General features: G+C 40.2%; 1 protein-coding gene across 1 annotated transcript; it reads right to left on the bottom strand.

The window, feature by feature from the left end:
- Positions 1 to 510: 510 nt before the first annotated feature.
- On the bottom strand, positions 511 to 13,905 carry LOC116509562 (di-N-acetylchitobiase-like). Its single transcript, XM_032218758.1, has 7 exons — positions 13,607 to 13,905; positions 12,020 to 12,158; positions 6,328 to 6,536; positions 3,226 to 3,397; positions 1,907 to 2,004; positions 1,644 to 1,805; positions 511 to 1,013 (listed from the first exon to the last, which is right to left on the bottom strand). The coding sequence occupies exons 1-7, from the start codon at positions 13,745 to 13,747 to the stop codon at positions 825 to 827; spliced, it is 1,110 nt and encodes a 369-aa protein (XP_032074649.1). The 5' UTR covers positions 13,748 to 13,905; the 3' UTR covers positions 511 to 824.
- Positions 13,906 to 13,984: the final 79 nt, after the last annotated feature.

The following is a 13,984-nucleotide window of genomic DNA, read 5'->3' as shown; positions in this document are numbered from 1 at the left end:
CCTACTTGCACTGTTTTTATGTTTATTGTTTTATTGTCTTGTATCCCCTTCCCTATAAATTGTAAGCCGCCCTGAGTCCCCTCAGGGAAAAGGGCGGCCTATAAATAATAATAATAAATAAATAAAAAATATCCTCAATGAAAACCTGTTCCACAGCACTCACGACCTCAGACTGAGCAGAAGGTTCTTTCCAGAAGGATCTTAAGCACGCAGGCAATACAACCGAGGAGTAGCTTAGGGACAATTCTGTAACTGCCTCAGTGACCCAGCTGGAGCCCTGATTTGAACCCTATTGAACCTCTCTGGGGAGATCTGTAAATGGTTGTCCACCGATGGATGCCATCCAACCTGACTGAATTTGAGAAGATTTGCAAAGAAGAATGGCAGAAAATTCCATTATCCGGGTGTGTAAAGCTTATTGCATCATACCCCAAAAGACTGGAGGCTGTATGGCTGCCAAAGGTGCTTCAACAAAATACTGAGTGAAAGGTCTGAATACTTATGCCAATGTAATATTTCAGGTTTTTTTTCTTTTTAATAAATTTACAGACATTTATACAATTCTGTTTTCACTGTCATTATGGGGTCCCGAGTGTAGAGGAATGAGAAAAAAATGAATTTCAACAACGGTAGAGTCAGGCTGCGGCATAACAAAATTAACAAAAATGAAGGGTATGTGTGTCTGAATACATTCTGAATGCACCGTAACATTTATTTCTTGACAAGAATAGATTAAGTGTAATATAGTGTAATTAAAACTCAAATTGGTGCACAATTAAAACAGCATTAAATTTAAAATGGCAGTGTACACATACACACACACACTATTTTGGTATCAAGGCATCCCACATTGCTTCTGTCTGTTGTTTTGTTTCAGAACTCCCAGAATATTCAAGGCAATTTGCATTCCACATTCCGATGCCCCTCAGGCCGTGTTTTTTCACATAGGTGGCTTTCTGAGAAATACTCCTGGGATCATCAAACCATACTTGGTGGAAAACACCACGTGAATCCTGCAAGATAGGAGAACGTAACAGCAAAAATATTAACAAATATATTAGCTGATGTTCCTTTCACTTCCGTCCTTCATCTCACTAGTCACCTTTCTGCAAATGAAATACGAAAATCAATAGTCGCTAAACGGATTTGAAATTATTTGACGCGATGACCAAGTGAATTCAATGAAGCTGAATAATTTGGATTCAGTCCCCAGCTCCAGGAAAGATTACTCACATCATCTCCTTCCCTTCCCTCTCCTCTCCTCCCCTTACCCTTACCCCTTCTTTCCTTTATTGCAGTGTTTCTCAACCTTGGAGACTTTAAGTCCTGTGGACTTCAACTCCCAGAATTCCCCAGCCCTGAGGGATTCTGGGAGTTGAAGTCCACATGACTTAAAGTCTCCAAGGTTGAGAAACACTGCTTTATTGTAAGCCCTTTAATTTCTACACATATTGCCGTTGGATTTGATTTGAAGCTTACTTGTGACTTCCTTGTGACTGTTATATTGGTCCTAGTAAAAGTAATGCAGTACTTTTATTTGGTGATTTCCCCCCCACCCCCCATCAATGAATCAACATAGCTATGTTATCTGTTTGATGTGGTAAACTAATTAAAATAATGTTCCAAATAAATAAACAACTTACCTTATATTCCAAATATGGCGCTTTCTGCTCCTCATCCCACAGAATCCCAGAAACAGAGTTATTCACTTGAGACATTATTGTTTTATATGGAACCTGACGTCCTCCTGCATTGCTACATGGAGCTCCCTGGAAAGGGATTTTTCCAATGATGCACTCATGAGTCTGAAAAAAATACAACTTTTGTTATGGATCAGTATTAACACTTTAAGGATTATTGCTTATGTAAAGTAAACCCCCGAGTTGATATCATGTTTTACTCTTACCTTTGATAAATTTTGACAAGTATAATCATAGCCATACCATGGCACTCCCATCACCAACTTCTTTTGGTTAATGCCCATGGAAATGTAATTGTCATACCCTAATTTAATATAAAATTCAGAATTTATCCACATGCTTTTTTGTTCTTATATACCATATACTTCCATACTTATAGTTATATTTGCATCATCAAGCAAAGGCTACTGAGGTGAACATTCAAGATACAAGTAAATCTTCAGATCATTCAGATATGGTCCTCTCTTTCTAGATGAACATCTTTAGTTTTTCTTACTATTTATTTTGCTTTCATGAGAATGTAGAGAAGTAATAGTACATAGCCATGATGGCGAACCTATGGCACGTGTGCCCGAAGTGGCACATGTAGACATGTTGCCTGTTTGTCTTCCGGGTTTCTGGCACGCATGCGCACACGAAGATCAGCTGGTCTTTGTGGGTGCAGTGGTGCCGGAAACCAGAAGACCAGCTCTTCTGGTTTCCAGCGTAAGCATCCACAGCCTGCATGGCAGTAACCAGAAGACGTTGGCTGGCATGCATATGTGCCCCAGAAACCAGAAGTACATTTTCTGGTGCACGCATGCCCTCTGGCGTAGCTCCTCTTCCTGGTCGTGGCCCAGAGAACCATGTGTGTGTGATTGAAGCCCGTGCGCGTGTGCAAAGTGCTACCTTTTTGGCACTCAGTGCCACATGCACACTCGCTCCCTTTTAGGCACCAAGTGTTGAAAAGGTTCACCATCACTGGTACATAGCCTTAGAGCCTAGAAAAGGTCCATAGCCAAGATTATTGCTAATTAGCCAAATTAATTGAGATATTGTCTTTTGCAAGGGAAGCTAAGTAAGCTCTTACATCCAATATATACCAGGTATCTCCTATGTTAAATTGTCCTCAATGTAATTCTCAGAACATATCTTGAAGATTCCAATAAAGGAGAATATTTGTAACTCTAGCTACAAATATTACACTTTATTATGATGTTTAGCTTTTACTTTATTTATTCTCAAAAGCTTTTTTTTAAAAAAATACTATATTTAGATCCCTTCAGGTATAGTAAATCTCTAAAGACTACAGATATCATTGTTATTTTTTTTTTAAATTAGCTGTAATTATTTATTAATTGTATACACAGCCCAGACTGGTTAATTTCTGGATTCTAATAATACCTGGGGATTAGTGTTACCATAGAGCAGAATAAAATGCTTTAAATAAACATACTTTACAGTCTTCAAATTTCAAATACTGCATATATTGTAGGGTTTTTTTTAAAAAAAGATTTCCAACATTTTCCCTTGTTTTATAGCATACCTGCTAAGGTTTGGTTATATGGAGCATTGGCTCTTGCTATGCAGTCTGACCATACTGGACTCTGTTCATCATAGGACATCACAAACAGGAAATCACAGGAGTCAGCAATCCCAGTATAGTTGTAACATCGCCTATCAATACATTCAGGAGACCAAGGTACATCAAAAGTTACCTGTGTATGAAAGAAACACACCCATCATTTTTCATTCATCCACTTTTTATGGGTCATCCAACTGTTAATCATGCACTAGCAATATAAATCATAGATCTGCACAGAAACCATAAAATTACTAACAGGAATATTAGAGTACAGTGGAACAGGCCCAAACACTATAATGAAACCAAGGCATTTCTCTTGCAATGTACGATAATGTAAAAAAAAAATGGAGAATTTTTGCCCTTAGAAACCAAAGCTAAAATACATCTCATGGCATCTAATAGATGCACATCATTTTATGCACTCAATCGAAGGCTACCAGCTTAAATGGCACCGTTTGGGAGCATCTCAAATTTATCTTGGTTTATATTTGCCTAGACTTTATATCACATTCATATATTTGGGAGACCATCATGTATTATTTTAAACAGTATGTATGTATGTATGCGTGCATCAGGGGTGGGTTGCTAATCCCGTTCCAACCGGTTCGGTTGGAATGGGGGCGGCGGCGGCATACACACGCGCAGTTCACGCATGCGTCTTAGCGCCTGCGTGATGCTCCAGCTGCTCACGGAGAATCGCGCAGGCGCTGTATGTGCCATCCAGCTGCTCGCGGAGAATCGTGCAGGCGCTGTATGTGCCATGCGCCTGCGTGGAAGCGCAGAAGCCTTCAAAGACCGGTAAGGAGCGCGGGCGGGTGGGCGGGCCCTTCGCCGTTCCCGGAAGTTACTTACTTCCGGGTTCGCCGACCAACCGGTTCGCGGGGACTGTCGTGAACCGGTTGAAACCCACCCCTGGTGTGCATGTATGTATGATGTATGTATGATGTATGTATGTATCAGAGGTGGGTTCCTACCAGTTCACACCTATTCGGTAGAACCGGTTCGTCAAATCTACCAAACCGGTTAGAAGAGGTTCCACCAGTGGACCCGGAAAGCAGGCCACACCTACAGAAGAGGTCCCAAAATTTTTTGAAACCCACCACTGGTCCTTGGATATGATTATTCTACACTATCATGCTCATATTTATAAAACTCAGTGCCTCTGTGAAAGGTAAGGATGACTACTGCGTTTGTGGTGCAATCAGAACATTGCGTGTGTTGAAGTTCTTTTAACGCAAACCAAAGATGCTTTTTAAAAAACAAGTTTACATCATATTCTTAGGCATGCCAGTGCTGTGTGTGAGGTAATTTAAGGTGGTTCTGACAAGTGTCGTCGGCATCTTCATATCCGGTCACATGGGCGGCAAGCCACTCCCATCCGGTCACATGGGCGGCATGCCACTCCCACAAAGGAGGCCACACCCACAGAGTAGGTTCGAACAATTTTTGAAACCCACCACTGGTATGTATGTATGTATTTATTTATTTATTTATACATTTTATGTGGCCCCCTTCTCATAGTAATGGTCATTCTGAGCAACATAAAATAATTTAAAATTAAAATTGTAATAAAATTAAACCAACCATTAAGGTAATAATATCTGAGCATTCCTAATTTACAATGGAGAAAAATAACAAAATCAATCAGCAGCAGAAATGGCTTATTCTTCCGGACAAAATTCCTAAGGCAACTGCAGGAGAACTTTATTTTTTTCTGAAAGCCTAGTAGAGTCAGGGTCATCTGGAAAATGAAGGGGATACTGTTGAACAGTGTATGGCTGCAAATCCCATGTGCCGGAAAATGACATTACATAGTCTCCAACCCCCAGGCCGCAGCCCACCACTATTTGCAACTGGGCCACATGAGCAGTAGGTAAGTGCACACAAATGTGCAGTTCAACTTCAGTGGTGGGATTCAAAAACTTTTACTACTTGTTCTGTGGGAGTGGCTTGGTGGGTGTGGCATGGCTTGGTGGGTGTGGCAGGGGAAGTATACTACAAAAACTCCATTTCCTGCCAATTCCAGGGGAAGGTTACTGCAAAATCCACATTCCCTCCCGATCAGCTGGGACTTGGGGGGCAGAGAATCGATGGGGACGGGGCCAGTCAGAGTTGGTAGTTACCAGTTCTCTGAACTACTCAAAATTTCTGCTACCAGTTCTCCAGAAGTGTTCAGGACCTGCTGGATAGAACCTCTGCTCAACTTGTGCAAGTCAAGCTGTACATGAATGAGCATGTGTGCCAGCCTGCCGCTCGCGTAAGTTGAGATGTGCATGTGAACTGGCTGGGCTGCCAAGCTGCAAAGACTGGGGATCACTGACATAGTATGCAAAACATGGAACATGGCATTCCTGCTAATTCTGGTAGGATGAGGAGAAATAGTCAGAGATCAAATAATACCCCACCCTTGTGCCATATAAGGAGTGATAACAAGCATGTGTGAATCATACCCAGAAATCTTACTGCATTTGGATATATAGTTGAGAAGCATAAAATTGAATTACTGTATTTTTCGGAGTATAAGATTCACCTTTTTCCTTCAAAAAAGAGGCTGAAAATCTGGGTGTGTCATACACTGAATACAGCATTTTTTGCGCCCAAAACCCCAGCCCTTCACCAAAATGGTTGTGCATAGCCTTATGGAGGCTTTCAGAGAGATCCTCGGGAAGCAAAAATGAGCAAAAAACAGGCTGTTTTTTACTCAATTTTGCCCCCTAAGTCCCCAGGAGTATTCTATAAGGCTCATAAAGGCTAGGCATGCAATTTTTTTTGACAAAAAACAGGCCCATTCTCGCATATAACGGGCTTTTTTTGCTCATTTTGGTGGGGGACCCACCCGCTAGGAGAACTCTGCAAGCCCCCTAAAGGCTATTCATGCCTTTTTTGTGGGGGAAAACGCACAGTTTTTGCGAAAAACGTGCCATTTTTGGGACGTTTGCGGAGTGCAAAAACTTTTTTTAATATGCCTCTTCAAAACCTTGGTGCGTCTTATACTCCAGTGCATCTTATACTCCGAAAAATACGGTAGTGCATGCATGAGAAGAGTCACTGTTCTATTTTTACCTGGGATCCTGGAATTTCTGCGTGAAAAGCATCTGTGGTTTCTTTAACCAAAGCTGTTAATGCATAATATTCAGCCGAAAATGGGTTAATCTCTTGCTCAATGTCAATATTGATTCCATCCATGTACTGTGTTTTGGCCAGGTCTACCTGCTGGTTTATCCAGGCTGTTCTAATTGCAGGATCAATAATTTTCTTCACAGATATATCTCCTGAAATAAAAATAGTGATGATTTACCAAATTGCTGCATTATTAAGGCATTAAAAATATTTTGAGATCAAAATTTTTCTTATCACAATTCCTTTGAAGTATGTTCTGTCCTGAGAATTTGAGTTTTGTTCTGTGTTTTTTACAACACTGAAGCTACTAAACAATGATGCACAGAGAGATCTCAGTCAATATTAGTAGCAACTAACTAGATGCATAGCTCTACCCCTGTCCATGTATTTATTTACTTAGCACGCCTGTCCATTTTTGTGCACATAAATCATCTTCCTATCCCCCAGAGCAAAAGGAAGGCAAGAAATTAAAATAATTCTGTGTTTGTTATGGTGATGTGGCTCTGCAGTAAAACTCTTTACAATCACGCTTTTCTGAAAGCAGAAATGATGTGGGACAAGTGTCCCCACCAGATAGCCAGGCTACTAATATGCCAAAGCATTACTGATATCTACTTCTGCTTTTGCAGTTGTACTTTCTGTTTGCAAATGGAGAATTCCTGATTGCACAAAACGCCACAGCAACTTTGCTTTGCCAAACACAATAGTGAGTGCCCAGCAACAGCATAAATCATGATCTCTGTTCATTTCACAATCAGATCCGAACCCCTGTCTGATATCACCATTAGAAATAGTCAAGTAATGAATTTAAATCACTTTTTGCTTTTGTAAAATTGTTTCTAGAAAGATGAATTCCAATGAGGAGGGAAAATCCACATGATTATCCTTGTCCAGTGGTGGGTTTCAAATTTTTTTAGAACCTATTCTGTAGGTGTGGCCTGTTTTGTGGGAGTGGCTGGGCGGTCATGTGACCAGGTGGGAGTGGCTTGGCAGTCAGGTGACTGAGTGGGAGTGCCTTGGCAGTTATGTGACTGGGTGGGAGTGGCCAAGTTGATGTCACTGAATTCTTTGCCCCAAAGAATGACCTACAAAAGAATATATAAAAAAAGGAAATTTATTATTTTGAGCACTTACTACTTAAATAAGAATAAAATAAGTACACAAAACAATAAAACAGCTACTTTCAGAGGAAATATGGCTGTCCTTGCCGGTCTTCAACATTACTGACCACCTTACACACACACTTCCAGTGTGTCTGCCTCTTCCCTCTTCCTGGATTCACTCAGTGATTTTTAAAACTCACAGCCTGTGCACACACGACATATTTAAAACCCACAGCCTGTGCACAGCACACATTCTTCCAGCCCCTCTGCCTCTTCCCTCTTCCTGGATTCACTCAGACATTTTTAAAACTCACATTCTGTGCACACACAAAACGTTTTGAAAACTCACAGCCTGTGCACACGCACAGACTCTTCCACTCTTTTAAAAATGTCTGAGTGAATCCAGGAAGAGAGAAGAGGCAGAGGGGCTGGAAGTGTGTGTTCCTATAGTATCTTCCAGCCCCTCTGCCTCTTCCTTCTTCCTGGATTCACTCAGACATTTTTCACTCATGATTCACTCAGACATTTTTTAAAACCCACAGCCTGTGCTCTTCTAACCCACAGCACACACTCTTCTAACACTCTTCTGCCTTCTAGCACTCTTCTGTCTCTTCTCTCTTCCCCAACATCCTCCCCCCCCCCCGCACCTAGCCACTCACCAGTTCTTTCTTCTTCTGGTTTGTCTTCTGAGAACTTTTAGGCAGCATGGTGCGGATGGGAGGGGCGAGTGAAAGAGCGAAAGGGATGGAGCATTCTGGCACGGGGCCTCCTGACCAATGGGTACAGGAAGGCACACTAAATTTCACCATCCGGTACGGCCGTACAGGTCCGTACTGGTTGAAACCCACCCTGTCCTTGTCAGTGGAGTTATGTAATGAAAAGTCACCTTTGAAGGCCCATATCTCTTCAGAAGAATAGGGCCAGGTTGTAAAAGATATACTTTATAGCAGCCTTTCGTCATACATTAAGTAAGATTTTTAAAAAGCCTTAATCAACATATCAGGGCAGATCACAGGAATGAATATCTGCTGAACTGTATTAATCACAGAGCTTTAAAAGAGGCCATAAGCATGAGCATGAAGAGAAGATCAGAAATTAATTAATACATGAAAGAGAAATTACAACAAGGAACACCAAGGTCATAAGTGCTTCCGATGTTGCTTAAGATTCCAAAATAATAATAGCCATTCATCAAGTTGTCCAGCTTTTGTTACTCACTGATTGGGATTTATATACTCATTTTGCTGTGCTTTCTATACTGCTTTGCTGGTGACACTTATTTGGACAAACTCATTTGAATACTGTTTCGTGTTAACAGTAATACTGGCTTGTCTGAAAAACAATGTATGAGAAAAATCTAGCAGAGAAATTTTATTATGGAAGAACATTATCACAAAGTGGATTTAGTAATGATTTTATATGGATACATTACAGATGAGCTCTCAACCATGCTACAAATCTAATACTTATGTATTTGGGTTGACTGGGGACGACTGATCAGAACAAAATCATTAGGCTTTGAGAAATAACTTCCCAGTCAGGACAACATATTTACTTTTCCTGTCAAGGCTAAAAGGCAAAGTCTCCATTTCACATGATAATCAAAGAAACTGACTACCTCCACTTTTAAAGAAGTTGATTTTGGACATAAATTTATTTCCTTGTTGTAATTGGAGCCTTGTGAATAACTTTAGTTTGTGATACTGATTAATTTACTTATAACTGCATCACTTTAAAAAATTAATATCTTTTTAGCAGGCTGAATTCTTGTTTCCAAGATTATTATATAATCTTGGTTAACCAGTTATTTAGGATGTTAACAATTAGTAACCATTAGTAAGTGAAGCCTGATGACCAAAATATATTAAAATGATTTATTTTTGAAAAGCATAATATTGTTAGTATGCTTTATTAGGAAAAGCACTGAAAGAAGGCCCCAATTCTCTGACTTATATATATATATATATATATATATATATATATATATATATATATATATATATATGTGTGTGTGTGTGTGTGTGTGTGTGTGTGTGTGTGTGTGTGTGTGTTATATTTGTGCTGATAAATAAATAAAGGGAGACTAGTATAGATCTATTTCAAGCTATTTAGCTCTCATCAGCTAGCCATACCCTTATTGGGATTCGAACCTGTGCTGTGTTACATCTTAGGCAGATGTGTTAACCACTGAGCCACAAGGTCCTCCTCCTTATTAGCTGAAGCCAGGGAGGAAGGTATATATTTAGTGCCACAACTCCTGGTATGCCCCAATTATGGGAGGAAGCTAACAGCTTCCATTATCTATTGAATGAATGAATGAATGAATGAATGAATGAATGAATGAATGAATGATATATATATATATATATATATATATATATATATATATATATATATATATATATATATATATATATATTTATATATTTATTTATTTATTTAAAGTCACAACCCCTGGTATGCCCAAATATGGGAGGAAGGTCACACTTCCACTCTCTGTCTTCGGCTCGTCACAAGAGACCATTCAGACAGAAACCCAATATTTTTTACTGTTGCCTTTTTTTTACTGTGCAATAGAGCACAGGTTCGATTCCCAACATAGGGTATGGCTAGCTGATGAGAGCTAAATAGCTTGAAATAGATCTATACTAGTCTCCCTTTATTTATTTATCAGCATAAATATAACAAATGTAACAAAAAAGGCAACAGTAACAAAAAAGGCAACAGTAAAATATATATATATATATTGGGTTTCTGTCTGAATGGTCTCTTGTGACGAGCCGAAGACAGAGAGTGGAAGTGTGACCTTCCTCCCATATTTGGGCATACCAGGGGTTGTGACTTTAAATATATACCTCTCACCCTGGCTGGCTGATAAAGAATCGAGCTGTGTAGCTCAATGGTTAACACATCTGCCTGAGAGGCAATAGAGCACAGGTTCAATTCCCAACATAGGGTCTGGCTAGCTGATGAGAGCTAAAGAGCTTGAAATAGATCTATACTAGTCTCCCTTTATTTATTTATCAGCATAAATATAACAAATATATATATATATATATATATATATATATATATATATATATATATATATATATATATATATTCATTCATTCATTCATTCATTCATTCATTCATTCATTCATTCATTCATTCATTCAACATAAATATAATGGGGCTAAATATGAATATAACTATGAAACTGATATTTATTCCAATGAAGTTGTACAGATAGTCCTCGACTTATGACCACAACTGAGCCCCAAATTTCTATTGTAAGTGAAACATTAGTTAAGTGAATTTTGCTCCATTTTATGACCTTTCTTGCCACAGTTGTTTAGTGAATCATTGCAATTGTTAAGTTAGTGATACTGTAGTTAAGTGAATCTGACTTCCCCACTGACTTTGCTTGTCAGAAGGTTACAAAAGGGGATCATATGATCCCGGGATACTGCAATTGTCATAAATATGAGTCAGTTGCCAAGCATCTGAATTTTGATCACGTGACCATTGGAATCAGAGGTGGGTTCCTACCAGTTCGCACCTATTCGGTAGAACTGGTTCGTCAAATCTACCGAACCGGTTAGAAGAGATTCCACCAGTGGACCCGGAAAGCCGGCCAAACCTACAGAAAAAGTTCCAAATTTTTTTGAAACCCATCACTGACACAGACTCACACAGAGAGAGAAAGAGAAAGAAAGGAAGAAAGGAAGAAAGGAAGAAAGGAAGAAAGAAAGAAAGAAAGAAAGAAAGAAAGAAAGAAAAAGTGAGAGAGAGATGAAAGAAAAAAAGGAAAAAGGGACAGAGAGACAAAAGGAAGGAAGGAAGGAAGGAAGGAGAGAGAGAGAGAAAGAAAGAAAACACATTGCCGGTGCCACTCCCACCAGGTCACATGGCCGGCAAGCCACTCCCACAAAAGAGGCCACACCCACAGAGTAGGTTTGAAATTTTTTTGAAACTCACCACTGATTGGAATGCTGCAACAGTGTGAAGTGTGAGAAATAGTCGTCAGTTTTTTCAGTGCTGTTGTAACTTTGAAAGTTCACTAAATAATCTGCTGTAAATTGAGGACATACCTGTACATACCAATCAACTCCAAATGTACAACTGGAGAATGGTTTTCAGAAGACACAAAAACTACTGAAAGTTGTACATTATTTAAAATACTGGAACTGGGTACTATATACATGAGGTTATGTCTGTGATGGAGTATTCAGCACCCTCTAAACATTTTGAAATGCCTATTAAACTGGCATTTTTCAGCTTATCTAGAATCCCTTTGTGTTAAAAGTGATTGGACTAAATAGAAAACATTATTTTATCCTGAGTCTGGTGATGCCCTAATGCAAATGCTTTTAATATGTCATGGGTAAATTGTGATAATAATGGCTAGAGTGTTACATAATGATTAAGTCTGCATTTTTACAGACACTTAATATAGAATAGATTTAATGAAGCTCAGTGGGTCCTACCCGTGAGAAAAGACATAAAGACAAGGTGCAGAAAATGTTCTCCTTATCCTAATTAGAACTTACCTTTCAAAACTACTCTGGATCCTTTTGAATGAGCATAACACATAAGCTCAGGGTCATATTTTCCAAATGTGGCCACTGTTGTAATCAGTGACCAGTTATAATTTTTCCACGTCTTCCCGCCAACATCAAATACAAAGACCTACAGAGGAACAGTTAAAAAAAATAGTATCACTCTCACCACTCGTCTTTAACTGATTTAGCTGGTAAAGAAAACATTTTAATTAGGACTAGGGGGAAAAAACTTTTTACAGCCAGATTTGTTTTTTGCTTTTTTGTATGTTGATCCAATTCCCATAATCCTCTGTCCAAAATCCAATTCAAAGGCCAACAAATAGGGAAAGGGACCTAAAAACTATTTGCTTAATATAAATTCTGATAATTTGGAATGACATAGAAATGCTCAATTCAATAATAAGCCTTCTCTCTTCAAAAGTATGACTGCTGTGCTATACCCATAATCATTATTTTGGGCCCTTGGCAACTGGCTCACATTTACGACCTGTTGCAGCATCCAACTCTCATGTTTTGCAACATTTCTTGCCACTTTTCACGGGTGGGGGGGGGGAGGCCAATTGTCATGGTCATTTGTGGTCATAAGTCAAGGACTACCTATATTTGTACAGTATCCTGTTATGTGGTGTTTTCTTTTACAAGGGCCCATCTGATTGAGTAAGCATCCTGGTGATGGTTTAAAGACAGATTCTTACAAAAATGCCTAAGGCATTTTTTATGTTAGGATATGTTAACTGTCTAGAAAAAATCCTTAGGGACACGGAAGCTATTGTCAACTAAACATTGTTTATGTTAAAAAATAAAGCCTCCTTCATGAGTCCAACACATTTCTTAATGTCTGTGTAGTTTCCTTAACCACAAAACAGCTTGCCACTGCCACATTCTGCCGTGCTTTTTTTCCTATTTCTCAGTCTATCCTGCAGCTCTGCTACTTCCTAGTGAGCTCCCCATCCAAGTATTAATCAGACATGAACCAGTTCGGCCAAGATATGTAATTTCTCTTTGTTTTCTTCAAAGTGGGGTTTGTTTGTTTACATATTTATATATCAAGCCTGCCTCTCTCCCAAAGCACTCTGAACAGTAAACTAACAAAAACAACAAACAGAACCTATAATAGCAATAATAGTATTTTTTTAAAAAAGAAATAGCAATAACAGTTCACCACCACCACCACCACCCCGAAAGTCTCACTAGGATAAACAGGAAATCCTGCACCCACATCAGAGCTCCATGAATATCCTGACAACTCACACACACACTGGGGAGAATACCCAGGTTTTTATCCTATAGAAGGCCATTAGGGTAATCCATCTCTCTAGGGGTAGCTGTTCCACAGGATAGAAAATATACTTTCCAAGGATCTACTAAGTGACAGAGCTTCATTGATGGGACCTGGAGGATGCCCACTCTATCCTTTCTGATGGGATCATCAGAGAGACAGTCCCATAAGTAACCTAGCTCCATGCCATCCATGCAGGACTTGGAAAATTGACAATCCACCCGATCCGTGCACTTCGCGGAACTCTTCCCCCCCACCCACTCCAGGAGGGGGCCGGCGGGGGCCGGGGAGCTCACCTCGAAGTCTTTGGGGCTCGAGATCGGCTTGCAAAGCGCGGGATCCTGACACGGGCACGCGCCGGCAGCCAACCGCAAGTGCAGGGCGAAGAGGATCGCGGTCAAGAGACGCGCGTCTCCGCCCCCTCCCGCGCTCTTCATGGCTAGGGCGCGTCGGCTCGGCTTCTCTCACAGCGTCCCCCACGCGCGTTCCTTTGCCCTGCGAGGCGATCGCCCTGCCTAAGGCTGGGGAAGAACCTGCTCGGCTGCCGGCTGGCTAGGAAGGTGGGGATCTGGCGCTCCTCAGAGAGGGAGGGGATCTGGGTTGTTGCAGCGCAGGGGCTGTGACCGCCCCCAAGCGTCGATCGAGGCGTCAGTCATCAGCATCGTGCTGATGCT

The sequence above is a fragment of the Thamnophis elegans genome, chromosome 5 (genome assembly GCF_009769535.1).
Source record: "Thamnophis elegans isolate rThaEle1 chromosome 5, rThaEle1.pri, whole genome shotgun sequence".
Lineage (NCBI taxonomy): Eukaryota > Metazoa > Chordata > Lepidosauria > Squamata > Colubridae > Thamnophis > Thamnophis elegans.
This window is presented reverse-complemented; position numbering and strand designations above follow the sequence as displayed.

What these genes read in the sequence shown, in the direction of transcription:
- LOC116509562 (XM_032218758.1), bottom strand. Translation starts at nt 13,747, where the DNA reads ATGAAGAGCGCGGGAGGGGGCGGAGACGCGCGTCTCTTGACCGCGATC. An exon ending in ATCCAGAGTAGTTTTGAAAG is followed by an intron (nt 6,537 to 12,019) that starts GTAAGTTCTAAT and finishes TTTTTATTTCAG; the next exon opens with GAGATATATCTGTGAAGAAA. An exon ending in CTTGTCAAAATTTATCAAAG is followed by an intron (nt 1,806 to 1,906) that starts GTAAGAGTAAAA and finishes TATTTTTTTCAG; the next exon opens with ACTCATGAGTGCATCATTGG.